This window comes from Nansenia antarctica (assembly GCF_963989245.1).
Source record: "Nansenia antarctica genome assembly, chromosome: 14".
Classification (NCBI taxonomy): Eukaryota; Metazoa; Chordata; class Actinopteri; order Argentiniformes; family Microstomatidae; genus Nansenia; species Nansenia antarctica.
In genome coordinates, this window is record NC_137684.1 from 17,168,834 (window position 1) to 17,183,984 (window position 15,151).

Below are 15,151 nucleotides of genomic sequence, written 5' to 3' on the forward strand. Positions count from 1 at the left end.
GTGTCAGGGACATGTCTCCATACTCCACATCTCTGACATTCCTCTCTCAGGCTCTTCCTGCTTCAGAGGAAACCCACAGGCGCTGGAGCTGATTAACATCACATTAAAAACTGTGTCTGGCTGCCTGTCACACACACACACACACACACACACAGTGAGAACATACACACATACGCAGAGAGAGCACATACACACACACATACACAAAGAGAACATACACATATTCACACACACACACACACACACACACACACACACACACACACATACACATACACAGAGAGAACATACCCCCCCACACACACACACATATATATATATTTGAGTGAAAAGGTTTTTTGTTTTCTTTTTACTGTCCTCGTACTGGACTGTACAATGCTGTACTGTACCCTCCTGTGCTGTGGTACGTTTACCGATGCAGGAATGATCTGATTGTGAATGATTGTTTGTGTTTTTTTCCCCTGTAGTGTGCTTTACTGTAACGTGATAAGTTTACACAGGTTTGAGGTTGGGGAGGGCGGGGGGGCGGAGGTGTTTGAAGTGGGTTGTGAGAGGAGGTGTTCTTGGCACTGCGTCTGTCTGACCGCACGGCAACAGGCACATGGCGGCCCGCCTTTGATTCCCTCTCTCTCTCACACACGCAGGGAAGGAACGACAAGCACAACTTCTCTCTTTCTCTCACTCCTTCTCTCTCTCTCCCTCCTCTCTCTCTCTCTCACTCCTTCTCTCTCTCTCCTTCTCTCTCTCTCTCCTTCTTCCTTTCTCTCTCTCTCTTTCTCTCTTGCTCTCTCACGCAGGGAAGGAACGGCACAACTCTCCCTACTTCTCTCACTCCCTCTTCCTTTCTCTCTCTCTCTCCCTCTCTCTCTGTGATCTAGATCACTCTTAGTACTGCTGAGGAATGCTGAGTTGTTTTTTTTCTCAAGAGAAGCTTACTTTGCTTTCAATCATTAACAGTAAATGTGACCTAATCAAGGCACAATCAAGTCACTTTCTGAAGTCAAAGTCTTTTCTTAAGAAATAACTCATCATTGTAGTATAGCATACAAGTGATGTGGTCTTGTTGTGGGTTAAAGACAAACAGAAAACTTGTTCTTATCAGGAGTCAAACGCCTCTCTTTAAAGGTCTCTTAAGCAAAGCATACGGTGAACTCTGACCCCTGCGTCACACACACACACACACACACACACACACACACACACAGGCGATTAGCTACATATTACACAACCACTCTTACTATGAAGACAGAAGATGTGCGTGTGTGTGTGTATTTGCATGTGTTTGCATGTGCGTGCGTGCGTGTTTGTGTGTTTGTGTGTGGCCAGTTGTCCCTGTGGTGCTGTCTTCCCCTGCTCTCTGGTGCTGTAGGGGCAGAGTGCGGCGTTAATGGAGGGATGATTGGGATGAAGGGATGATTTTGTCATTCCCTCTCTGTATCGTCCCGGTAACCTGGCGACTGTAACCCAACCGGGCTAGCGGCTGTAATCCACCCTGTCTCCTCCTTCTGTGATCTGACCCACTAACACGGTAACTCCTTGGTTACCTGTACCACTGTATACTGTATCCAGGGGGAGGCTGGTGGAGGTAGAAATAAATGGGAGGCTGGGGCTCATTGTAGTGCACGCTGTTGTGTTTTTTTTATTACCGTTCCTCATTCCGTCCCATACGTTACAATGAGCCTCCGTCCTCTGATTTCTACCTCCACCAGCCTCCCCCTCCAGTCTGCTCTATCCCCGACGGTACCTCAGGCGGTGGACCTGTAACCTGTAAATGGACTGTGTGTGTGTGTGTGTGTATGTGAATGGACTGACTTACAGTATATAGTGCCTTATTCCAAAGCTCTTTACAATGGCTTCTATTCCTATGGTATTGTGTGTTGTGTGTGTGTGTGTCTCCTTGTGTGTGTGTCAGAGGACAGTCGTCCCAGGCTTGGCAGAGTGTAGAACTCCTGTTGGGTTCTGGAATGTTGACTCCCATCAGAACTCGGGCCACCGGTCCCTGTTGATAGAATAATGGCTGCGTTCGTAAATTCGCTCTGAGAGCACACACTGAGTTCAACGTCATAAAGGGACCAAGTGATTCGGACAAGAGGCATTCCATGAGTGCTGATCAGATTTCCAGAGCGAATTTGCGAACGCAGCCAGTGACTAGACAAAGCTTAGTTCTAGAATCAGAATCTTTCAAAAATGTTTCTTTTTAAATGTTCTTCTGTTAATAATCAGTACGACATAGAAACAAACACACTCCCTCTTCCACATGCACAACATACAATGATACACCGACAGATCCTAACTACCTCCTAACAGAGGTCACCCAACACTCCCCAACCCTAACCCCACCTACCCCAGAGGGTAAACACTTAGCCTACATTTACCTTTTACATTTTTGGCATTTAGCGACTTACAACAAATACATTTGTCTAAGTAAGTGAATCTTCTATCCATCAGTCATAGCAGGAAAAAGTAATCTATGCTTGGGCCAGGGGCCATTGGCAGTCGTAATGCTAGAAGAAGGAAGAATTACGATTAAAAAAAAAAATATATTATTATTATTTACAGTAGAGAAACTGTGGAGGGGGGGTAGGGGTCTCAGGAGGGACTGTTAAGGTGTAGCCTGAAGAGAACAGGGCTGCGTCACAGACCCACTCCCGGGGATCGGACCAGACAATACCAGAACACAACTAACAAAGCTAGAAGAAACTGCATTCAGACAATAACCTTGAAATATAAAAACTACAACAAAACAGGTAAAATAAAAGCCTTTGACGCTCGTCATCCTACTGCAATGCTGGTCTACCCAGGACTCACAGAACACAGCTCTATATGTATAGGCTAGGTCATGTTCTGTAGACTATAGGACCTCTGAAACAATGAACAGGTACAGGTACAGTCACCTAGCATCCAAGTTTCAAGTTGATTGTTACATCACATTACACAAGTGTAAGAGAGTAAAAATCTTAGGCTTTGGTTCCTGACTTTGCAGCACAAGACAATAAGGCAATAGGCATAATTCAAGATAAAAATAGTGTCTAGTACAGGACATAAGTGACAAAAAATGATAAGACAGGATATAGTTAGCAGTATCCAGACAATTTGCAATAGGCATAATACAATACATTCACCTGATTGGCTGACAGAAGTGGAACCCGACGTGGCCTTCTGCTGTTGTCGCCCGTCCGCCTCAAGGTTCGAGGCGTTGTGCATTCTGAGATGCTTTTCTGCTCACCACAATTATACAGAGTGCTTATAGATAGATAGACTTTATTTGTCATTGTTACAGTACAGGTACCAAACAACGAAATTTAGGAAAAAAAATCCGAGTATATCGTAGCCTTTCTGTCAGCTCCAGGCAGTCTGGCCGTTCTCCGTTGACCTCTCTCATCAACAAGGTCGTTTCCGTCTGCAGAACCGCCGCTCACTGGATGTTTTTTTCTTTATTGTTCCGTTCAGAGTAAACTCTAGAGACTGTTGTTGTGTGTGAAAATCCCAGGAGATCAGGAGCAGTTTTAGAAATACTCAAACCAGCCCGTCTGGCACCATCAATCATGCCACGGTCAAAATCACTAATGTACATTTTTCCATTCTGATGGATGATGTGAACATTACCTGAAGCTGCTGACCTGGATCTGCAAGATTTGACACATTGCGCTGCTGCCTCGCTGATTTTAGATAATTGTGTGAATGACAAGGCGTACAGGTGTTCCCCTAATGAAGTGCTTGGTGAGTATGTGTTGCTGTCACCAACATGTAACCTTCAACCACGGTGTTAAACTAACGTGTTCTTCTGTCTCCTCCCTGCTGTAATCGCATACTGAAATATAATAGTCTGTCCAAATGAATACTTCTCAATGGAACAATATGTAGCATATGAATGACAGAGAGAGACAGTTATAATATACTGTATACACCCGATAAGGTTTCCCTAGAGGGCATTTCTGGTCAATTGAAACGTGAAGTACAGTTGAATGATGAAAATGCCGATGTCCTTGTTTTCCTTCTCAACTGAAAACTGGCGGCTTCTCCAAACAGACCCAGATCTGCAGGGAGAGATATCATGCCCAGCACTTCCTGTGCAAGTTCCCACAATGCACTTGGCTGCAAGCAGTTATATATATAGCGTAGGCCATGAACTTTCCCATACCACAAGGACTCCTCACTCTGTGTGTGTGTGTGTGTGTGTGTGTGTGTGTGTGTGTGTGTGTGTGTAGAGTGTGTATCTGCCTGCAACCCCCCTGAGAGAACCCCCCTGCTAAGTTGTAAAAATAGTGTGAGAATTCCCGGATTTTCCTCAGATCCTGTCGATCTGGACTCTGTTGGTTCCTCTCCTGGCTGAGCGCTGCCGTGGGTGGTCAGTCTCTCCTGTCCTGCACCACCAAGGCTGCGGTGCACTGCTGCCTGCCGTGTCCCGGTCCAGAGCAGCTGTCTGTCTCTCAACAAGACGCTCGTGGTGGATGAGATGTTACTGCTAGCTGCCAAGCTCGATTAGCCAGCCGAGACGTGAAACCCCCTCTGGCCCTCTAAAAGGGAGAGGGAGGGGGGGAGAGAGAGAGAGAGCGGGGGGGGGGGGGGGCGGGGGGAGAGTTACCGTGGCCAGACTTTGTCACTTGTCCAGGTTTGCATACTCCTGTGCTGCACATACCGGAGGGAGGGAGGGAGATGGAGAGAGAGAGAGAGAAGGGGAGTTACTGTGGCCAGACGTTCAGTTTGCACGCACTGCTGTCCACGTCGATGAGAAAGGTAGGAGGGGGAGCGAGAGGAAAGAGAGGAGGGGGGGGGGGGAGAGGAAAAGGGAGATACCGTTGCCAGACTTGTTCAGGTTACACACACTCCTGCATGGTGCACATCGCCTGGGGAGAGAGAGGGGTGCGAGAGAGGACAGTAGGAGGGTGGAGGTAGAAATCAGAGGTGGGGGGGGTGAGAGCTACTGAGGCCAGACTTATCACTTGTTCAGGTTGCACACACTCCTGCACACAGTCATTCATCGCCATTGAATTGGTCCAAACATGAAGGAGGCTCCTGTTTCCGACTGGCCTCATGGAAACTCCACTGCATCCTCCTCTTCCTCGTCCTCCTCCTCAGTCTCTGTCTGTCCTTAAGGTTCATCCATGCGACACTGCTGACGACTGTCCATCAGTGACAGAAGTGACATCTGCTGAGCAGGGTTTGACACCCTTCCTTATTCCCGTCCTCTGATTTCTACCTCCATCGGCCTCCCCTGCTCTTGACAGTGGCATAGGCCTATGTGCCCTTCTTACCCTATGGGGCCACACTCCGTGGATAAACACACAACTAACGCTTAGTTACAGTTACTGGTGTCTAGTGAGTAATTGAGAGAGCGCTGAGTCTGTGGCAGCTAGGCTAGGCTACGTAGCTAGCACTAGGCTAGAGGATATGCTAGGCTAGGCTACATGGCTAGCACTAGGCTAGAGGATACGCTAGGCTAGGCTACATGGCTAGCACGAGACTAGAGGATACGCTACGCTAGGCTTCATGGCTAACACTGTAGGACGGAGGATATGCTAGGCTAGGCTACATGGCTAGCACTGTACGTCAGAGCATATGCTAGGCGAGGCTACATGGCTAGCACTGTACGTCAGAGGATATTATGCTAGGCTAAGCTACATGGCTAGCACTGTACGTCAGAGCATATGCTAGGCTAGGCTACATGGCTAGCACTGTACGTCAGAGGATACACTCTCTTCTCTGAGCTCCACTGGGCTTTTTAGACACTTCCCATGATATCAATGTGTCCCGATGACAATCTCTCCAGTCATGCAAATGAAGTTTATTTAATTTTTTCCCTTAACCTGGGAAAAATTTGTTTAGGTGTATTTTCGATCAGGTCAGGTGTTTTTTCCAATCTGTTTTTTTGGCGACTTCATCCTCATGCTTTCATCAACGGGCTGTGGTATTTCAGCCACGTTCTCCCCCCGTGACTGCTCTGTGGAAAGTTTTTCCCCCTGCACACTTTGCTGTAATCCTATCAAGTCGTGCATGGTAGGAGCTAGGGGGGGAGGCTGGGGGAGGTAGAAATCGGAGGACGGGGCTCCTTGTAATGCGTGGGAACGGAATGAGGAATGGTGTCAAACACATTGTGGTTGGATACCCTTCCTCACTCCATTCCATGCGTTATGATGAGCCCCGTCCTCCGATTTCTACCTCCCCCAGCCTCCCCCTGGTGGGAACGCTCAGCACATTTTCTCACTTGAGAAATGTGCGGCCTTCAGTCTATTCTGAGCACATGCCACTCTGGGCCTTTTAGAATGTGACCTGGTTGTTGTGGTTTGAAAAGATATGTTCATGACAACACAATGCAATCTCAACTGTAGGATACAGATGCAACATTATCTTCTGTGTCAAGTAATTGCATTTTTGCTTTTTACTGAAATAGTTTTTAGTGTTTAACTAAGAGTTGTATTATTGATTATAACATGACAACCTATGACATGTTTACAACGAGAGAGAAGGACAGAGAGAGAGGGACAGGTAGAGAGAGAGAGAGAGAGCTTGTTTAGTCAACCAACTCCAGTAACACCCAAAACGCAACGTTTCTCTTCCAGAATCATCCGAGAATGTCCGCATCTGTCTGATCGTCGGCGATCGTCGGCGGAGACGAAAAGAGAGGGAGGGAGGAAGACGGGAGACGACAGACGAACAGACGGAGGGAGGGTGGAGTGAACCGAAGGGATGGGTACGACACCGGAGGACGAGAGGAGCGCCCAGGCGGCCCAGCTCTTTGAGAACTTCGTCCAGGCCTCGACGTGCAAAGGCACGCTGCAGGCCTTCAGCATCCTGTGTCGGGAGATGGACCTGGACCCCCTGGACTACAGGAACTTTTACACCAGCCTCAAACAGGCCCTGACCTACTGGAAGGCCAAGGCCCTCTGGACCAAGCTGGACAAGAGAGCCAGCCAGAAGGAGTACAAGGCGGGGAGAGCGTGCGAGGGCATCCAGGTAGGATGGGAAGGGAGAGAGTGTGTGTTTGTGTTTGGGGGGTGTGTGTGTGTGTGTGTGTGTGTGTGAGTGTGTGTGTGTGTGTGTGAGTGTGATCCCCGAGAGGCTTAGCGAAGTGTGAGAATTCCGATCCACAAGTCATGTCGATTATGATTTCATTTGTTCTTGCCACTGCCTTGCCAGGTTTGAGATGCAAACTCCCAGCTCAGACTGTCAGATATGAGTGACAGAGAATCAGAGAGAAGATGACAGATTAGATCAGCAGCCCTGGCGATGCGCACAGTCGCCTCGTTGTTTTGATTTGGTTTACAACTTCCCTGTTCCTATGCTAATCCTGTGGCTGCAGCTCTCTTCACCGTGACCAAAACACTCTCACGACACCTCACCCGCTTCTTCATTTAGGCTGCGTGCGTAAATTCGCTCCGAGAGCGCCGGAGAGCGCACGCTGGGTTCAAACGTCATAAAGGGACCAAGTCATTTGATTGGACGAGCCATTCCATGAGCGTCGATCAGATCTCCAGAGCGAATGAACGAACGCAGCCTTAGTATCACCCTGATCTAAGCCCTTGTGACTGTGATTCACACACAGTCACAGACTCATCACAAACCCTTCACAGCTCAGTAGTTACTGAACCACGTTGAGTTGTCTTTAGTCAGAGATGTCGATCGTGAGTGTGATGGTGAAGGTCGTGACGCCAGCTCCTCCAGTCTGGTATTCAAATAGCAGGAACCAGGCCGGATACGTCAATCTCTCTCATCTCCCCGGGTAGACAGTAGATTTGTTAGGGAAAATAGTAGGGAAATGTGTTCTATATATCCTCCTCTAACTCCAGTGCAGACCAGAGGAGGCTGGTGGAGGTAGAAATCGGAGGACGGGCTCATTCTAATGCATGGAACGGAATGAGGAGGCTTATTAACATGACATGACATTTTTCTACTGATATGTGCTGAGCAAGGGTTTGATACCATTCCTTTTTCCGTTCCATGCGTTACGATGACACCTCCGACCTCCGATTTCTACCTCCACCAGCCTCCCCTGGCCCTGCTGTGCAGTGTGAAAGAGAGGTTGATGTACTGAACTGTATAGTATGAAACTAACAGGGCATTAGACTGTATATCAATGGTGTCGTTTAACCTGGGCATCCGGGGCTACAGCCCCAACTGTTTTATGCCATCGGCTAAATGCCATCGATTTAGTGCAAGCACCCACCCCCCCACAAAACCAAAAACTCTGCTAGCAAGAAGCTAATTTCCATCTGTCGTCCTCATGGTGTTGTGAAGGACTGTAGCTGTCTGTGTGTGACTCCTGTTTCATGGTGATGAGATAATGATACTGTACATGTGGCAGGCCTACAGTACAACTGTGTGTGTGTGTGTGTGTGTGTGTGTGTGTGTGTGTGTGTGTGTGTGTGTGTGACGCTTTGGGTCATCGACTTTAATATGGCAAACAGGGTAACAATTATGATGCCAGATAATCCTATTGCTCTGCTGTATCCTGTGCATGTCATACATAAACTTTAATTTTGATCTGAAACGTATTGTAGTGTATGAGGCTTCATGCTACGCGTGTGTGTGTGTGTGTGTGTGTGTGTGTGTGTGTGCATGCCAGTATGTGTGTGTGCTATATGATATCCTTAGTTCTGCACTTACTGCCCTGCCTGCAGCTGATAAACGGTTGTTACAGCATGTTTGCAATGTGGTGTGAGAGAAGCACATCGACAGTGTACAAACCGTGCAATTTAACGATAAACGTGATTCTCCCCACCATGTCTGAAACCTACCAAACACGCTGACAGTGATGGCGTCTTGTCAAGTCTAATAATACTCTTCATGACTTCTAGCCTGTCTGTCTACAAATTCTGAACAAAAGAATGCAAGCTGATAGACAAGCATGTTTTCTGTACCCATATGAAGTGCCCTGCGTAAGTAGTGAAGCATTTTTTTTTTGGGCAGGTTTTAGGGCATTTCTGCTTTATAGCATTATGGCTGCCAATGGCCCCTGGCCTGAGCACAGATACTTTTTCTTCTTGACGACTGATGGATATATGGACTCACTTAGACAAATGTTTTTGTTGTAAGTCGCTTTGGATAAAGGTGTCTGCTAAATGCCAAATATGTAAATGTAAAACTAGGATGTAGAGATTGGTGGGAAGAGAGAGAGGATGACGTGCAGGATATGTTGATGGCCGAAATCTAACCAGGGACTTTGCCATGATATGGCATGCGCCTTAGTATGCTATGGCACTTACGTGCCCCCCGAACTCTCTCCTTGCCTCCCGTTTGAGTGAGTGAGTGAGTGAGAGTGTCTGTCTGAACGAAGTATTTTCAGTTCTTATCAGCTTTGTGACTGCGGTTATGCGATTTGTCTATGTAAGTGCATGCCTCTAATGTGCACATTTGCGTAACACGTTCATTCAGAATGTGGCATTGTGTACACACTGACGTGACGTATTTAATCTAATTCCACATTTACCGATTGCCTGAGGCTGTCGTAGCTAAGCTTGTGATGAAAGGTTCTAATGGAAGGTGGAGCCCAGGGGAGGCTGGTGGAGGTAGAAATCGGAGGACGGGCTCATTGTAATGCGTGGAACAGAATGAGGAACTGTATCAAACACACGTCTGATGCCGCTCCTGATTCTGTTCAATGCATTACAATGAGCCCGTCCTCCGATTTCTACCTCCACCAGCCTCCCCTGGTTGAGCCCCCTGACCTTTGCTGAGCTTTGGGTAGAGAGCTACAGTGACCTGGGTACCCTGCAGAGTTCATGTGTACCTTCTCAGTTCGACACAGTTCGTGTGTGTGTGTGTGTGTGTGTGTGAGAGAGAGAGATCAGGAGGTAGACCTTTGTCAGGACTGTGTGTGAAGGAGAGGAGACCTTTAGTCAGGTCTGTGTGTGAAGGAGGAGACCTTTAGTCAGGTCTGTGTGTGAAGGAGAGAGACCTTTAGTCAGGTCTGTGTGTGAAGGAGGAGACCTTTAGTCAGGACTGTGTGTGAAGGAGGAGACCTTTAGTCAGGTCTGTGTGTGAAGGAGAGAGACCTTTAGTCAGGACTGTGTGTGAAGGAGGAGACCTTTAGTCAGGTCTGTGTGTGAAGGAGAGAGACCTTTAGTCAGGTCTGTGTGTGAAGGAGGAGACCTTTAGTCAGGACTGTGTGTGAAGGAGGGAGACCTTTAGTCAGGTCTGTGTGTGAAGGAGGAGACCTTTAGTCAGGACTGTGTGTGAAGGAGAGAGACCTTTAGTCAGGTCTGTGTGTGAAGGAGGAGACCTTTAGTCAGGACTGTGTGTGAAGGAGGAGACCTTTAGTCAGGTCTGTGTGTGAAGGAGGAGACCTTTAGTCAGGTCTGTGTGTGAAGGAGGAGGAGACCTTTAGTCAGGTCTGTGTTGCTTACACTAAACAAGCATACATGTCAATAACACAAATAATAACTTGTATGTGTGTGTGTGTGTGTGTGTGTGTGTGTGTGACTAGTTGTGTGAAGGAGAGAGACCTTTAGTCAGGTCTGTGTGTGAAGGAGGAGACCTTTACAGACTGTGTGAAGGAGGGAGACACAGTGTACACAGACAGATGCGCACATATTTCTTCATCTGAAGAGGGATGTAGGATGTAAATCTGCAGAAAGGGATATGGTCATCCTTGTCTCACTTTCACAGACACAATGTCAACAACATCTTCAACTTCCTCTTTTTATTATCTGACAGGAGATCCAGGTTAACACAAGAGCAGTGTGGGCGTGGGATTGTGCGTGCGTGCGGGCGGGCGGGCATGCGTGTGTGTGTGTGTGGGTGTGTGTGTGTGTGTGCACGCGCTTGCTTTTGTGTGTGTGGGGCCACTTCCAGTGACATGAACACACTAATGAGACTAAACACACTAATAATATATTAATAATTAAAATAGCATTTAAAAATAGAGTAATTGAGTTATCTGTTATAAAACGTCTATTCTCTATGGTAATGTAACAATTTAGTTTTTTTTTGTTATAGAAGCACCAGTGCATGCGCAAGCATGTTGTCGTAATTTGCCGCTTCCACTGCGACATGCGACGTCACAGACGGCTGTGATCAACAGGAAGTTGCAGTGTGATCTCTCTCGCCTCCGCACAGGAAGTGTCCACCGGGGTCTCAGCCGGCGCTAAGCAACCAACGCAGAGGCACAAAGAGCATACACATGTATTCAACAGTGACTAGAGGAGTAATAGGGATGTTTGTAGTAGATTAGATTATCAAATCAAATCAAACTTTATTTGTATAGTGCATTTCTCACAAAAAATGTGACACAATGTGCTTCACAGATAACAAGGAAGATAAAATAACAATAGAGATAAAACAACAATGAAGATAAAAACAACAGATAAAACAACAAAAGATTAGATTACATTCAACTTTGTCATTGCAGAGTACAAGTACTATACAACGAAATACAGTTTAGCATCTAACTAAAAGTGCAAATAGTGATATAAGAACTTTATATAAATAAAACAAGAATGATAGTGATGGGTAACTTTGCAGTATAGAGTATTGTATGCATGTGAATGAAGGAGAGAGACTTACCTTAGTTTCTCTTCCCCTTCCAGAAGTAGTAGCATAATATGGCCACCATGGCCAGGAAGGGGAGGCACCTTAGAATCTCACTGATCGCTGGAAACACAAACACACACATATATATACACACACATACACATATATATATATATATACACACACATATATAGTATATATACACACACACACACACACACACACACACACACACAGCAAAACAAGAGCAGTAGATGTTATACTCTAGCAACTCATATTTAGATTGGGACGTGTGTCTCTCAGAGAGATAATGCTCAACACAATTCTCGCCTCGGCCTAAACAAGTTCTAGTAAGTACTGGGCCAGTTTCACAGACCAGGCTTATAAGACTAGTCTTGGACTGAATCACACATTCAATGTAAAATCTCCATTGAAGATGTTTTTTTTAGTCTAGGATCAGGCTGAATTAAGCCTTGTCTGTGAAACCAGGCCCCAAATGTGTTCCGCTCCACTCTGCGTGTGAAAGTCTTCTTTTCTTATCGAAGGACTCTCCACCCAGGTAACGGAAATGTTTTGACGCTCACCATCGATTGCGTTGTCGCGGTTGCAGTTGCACGCGTTCCATTCCCTTCTGATTGTATGCAGGAGGTTTTTAAACTCAAACTTAGCGTCTCGTAAGATTTGTTTGTCTCGCTGCCAACTTATCCTTCCTCTTCTGATGTTTACGTTCCAGCAGCATTGGATCTGAACAGTGTTTCCCTCTGTCGCCTCTCTGTCAGGAGACTGAGTCACCCGGGCCGTAACACACTGGTACCTATGAGGAGACAGAGACAGAGACTGAGTCACCTGTAACACACTGGTACCTATGAGGAGACAGAGACAGAGACTGAGTCACCTGTAACACACTGGTACCTATGAGGAGACAGAGACAGAGACTGAGTCACCTGTAACACACTGGTACCTATGAGGAGACAGAGACAGAGACTGAGTCACCTGTAACACACTGGTACCTATGAGGAGACAGAGACAGAGACTGAGTCACCTGTAACACACTGGTACCTATGAGGAGACAGAGACAGAGACTGAGTCACCTGTAACACACTGGTACCTATGAGGAGACAGAGACCACCGACATTTACATTTACATTTTTTGCACCAGACGCTTTTATCCAAAGCGACTTACAACTAGAGATTCCAGGGACAGTCTCCCTGGAGTAACTTATGGCTAAGTGTCTTGCTCAAGGGCACACTACTGGTGGTGTTCCCAGATGGGATTTGAACTCATGACCTTCTGATCGCCAGTCCAACTCACTAGGCCACTACCCCTTGTCACCCACTACCCCTTGTCACACTTCAGTGACATATCAGCCGATGGGGGTTGATTACTTATACACCTAATTTTGATATCTAATTAGTATACACTTATTAGTATACTATGAACCAACTGTACTATACACAGTGCCTTCCAAATGGGGCAAAATGAAAGGAAGCATTGCATGACTTTTAAGGCTGTGTATGAAAAAGGGTTGTAATATCTGAAAAGTTAAAAATCTGAAAAAAGAAAACATTGAATTCAGGCTGAGAATCTCTTCTTTAACCTCCATAGTCATTGTTTGATTTCCAATCCAAACTGTTGGAGAATCGAGCAAAAAAAGACAATGCTTACATTTACATCAATGCTTCCTCTTTCTAATACTTATGGAGGGAACTGTAGACCGATATCCTATCCTGTTGTAGTTTAAATCCATGATTGTTACAATAGACAACAAATGAAGTCAGAAGTTAGAAATCAGATGTTGTTTTTAACTCACCCCAAGAAGAGAGGGATGACAGGGAGGAGAGGAGCAGGAACCCCAGGAGATGCTTCATAGCTGCGTTCTGACTGACAAGAAGACCTGCTCCTCAGCCCCTGGGTGCTGTGGCACACACACACACACACACACACACACATCTGAACACACACACACACACACACACACATACACACACACACACACACACACATCTGAACACACATACACACACATACACACACACACACACACACACACACACTCACACAAACTATATTTAAGACCACAAACACACACACACACTATATTAAAGACTGCACATATACACACACACACACACACACACTTTTTCCACATACACCCACAGGAAGAGAAAACAGCTAACAAACAGGATGTGGTGCTAGAGATGCCTTTCCAGTATAACTTCATGGTAGTGCATGATCCGTTCATTGCATGACTTAACCCTAACCCAGTTAAGGTGTAGCCTGAAGAGATGGAGGTCTTCAGGAGGGACAGTTAAGGTGTAGCCTGAAGAGATGGGTCTTCAGGAGGGACAGTTAAGGTGTAGCCTGAAGAGATGGGTCTTCAGGAGGGACAGTTAAGGTGTAGCCTGAAGAGATGGGTCTTCAGAAGGGACAGTTAAGGTGTAGCCTGAAGAGATGGAGGTCTTCAGGAGGGACAGTTAAGGTGTAGCCTGAAGAGATGGGTCTTCAGGAGGGACAGTTAAGGTGTAGCCTGAAGAGATGGGTCTTCAGGAGGGACAGTTAAGGTGTAGCCTGAAGAGATGGGTCTTCAGGAGGGACAGTTAAGGTGTAGCCTGAAGAGATGGGTCTTCAGGAGGGACCGTTAAGGTGTAGCCTGAAGAGATGAAGGTCTTCAGGAGGGACAGTTAAGGTGTAGCCTGAAGAGATGGGTCTTCAGGAGGGACAGTTAAGGTGTAGCCTGAAGAGATGGGTCTTTTGTCTACGGCAGGAGATAGGGAGTGACTGCAACATAGCAGAGGTTACAGAGGACTGTATTTCTTGAGTATGAACGAGATTGTTGCATTATGTTGAAATGTGTTGCTTAATGCCTACCTTTTGACCTAAACAGTTTGACCTCAGTATTGTTTAGTAGGGTTAGGGTAACAATGCCGTGTACAGTGTACTACGAGTAATCGGTAGGCGTTGCGATCGGTCGGTCACGGCCTCGGCCGCGATTCACTCGGATCAGCTGACCTCTTTCAGCAAAGCTGCTTGTCTTGGTGTGGCAAATCCCCATAATGCACAGTAGACATGGATGTAGCGTGTCCAAAGCCAGACTCTAACCCCACACATGCCTAGACTGGTGTGTGTGTGTGTGTGTGTGTGTGTGTGTGTGTGTGTCTGTCTGTCTGTGTCTGTGTCTGTGTGTGTGTGTGTGTGTGTGTGTCTCTGTGTCTCTGTGTCTCTGTGTGTGTGTGTGTGTGTGTGTGTCTCTGTGTCTCTGTGTGTGTGTGTGTCTGTGTCTGTGTGTGTGTGTCTCTGTGTCTCTGTGTGTGTGTGTGTGTGTGTGTGTGTGTCTGTGTCTGTGTCTGTGTCTGTGTGTGTGTGTCTGTCTGTTTATGTGCGCGCAATTTAACAAACGCTTTGGGTCATAGACTTTAATATGGCAAACAGGGTAACAATTATGATGACAGACGATCCTATTGCTCTGCTGTATCCTGTGCATGTCATAAATAAACTTTAATTTGATCTGAAACTTATTGTAGTATATGAGGCTTCATGCTAAATTAGAGACTTGAACTCTTCCCCTTTCTGTGTGTGTGCTATGAGGCCAGGCCAGGCAAGGCAATACATGTTAAAGCAATGGAGGAAATGCAGGGGGGAGGTGGTGATGATGTGATGTTGAATGTGTGAGATTTTTGAGTG

General features: G+C 46.5%; 1 protein-coding gene and 1 long non-coding RNA gene across 2 annotated transcripts in view; one reads left to right on the plus strand and one right to left on the minus strand.

Annotated features, from left to right (window-relative positions):
• Positions 1 to 6,687: 6,687 nt before the first annotated feature.
• The window catches only part of mical2b (microtubule associated monooxygenase, calponin and LIM domain containing 2b), a gene marked incomplete at both ends in the record, with an annotated part of 52,565 nt that continues 44,101 nt past the window's right edge, over positions 6,688 to 15,151 (plus strand). The window contains one exon of the mRNA XM_080544647.1: positions 6,688 to 6,954. Coding sequence (XP_080400773.1) covers positions 6,688 to 6,954 — 267 coding nt within the window. The remainder of the gene's footprint in view (positions 6,955 to 15,151) is intronic.
• Positions 11,055 to 12,088, minus strand: LOC308170305. Its single transcript, XR_013937784.1, has 3 exons — positions 12,054 to 12,088; positions 11,503 to 11,589; positions 11,055 to 11,083 (listed from the first exon to the last, which is right to left on the minus strand). It is a non-coding gene; the product is annotated as an uncharacterized lncRNA (long non-coding RNA).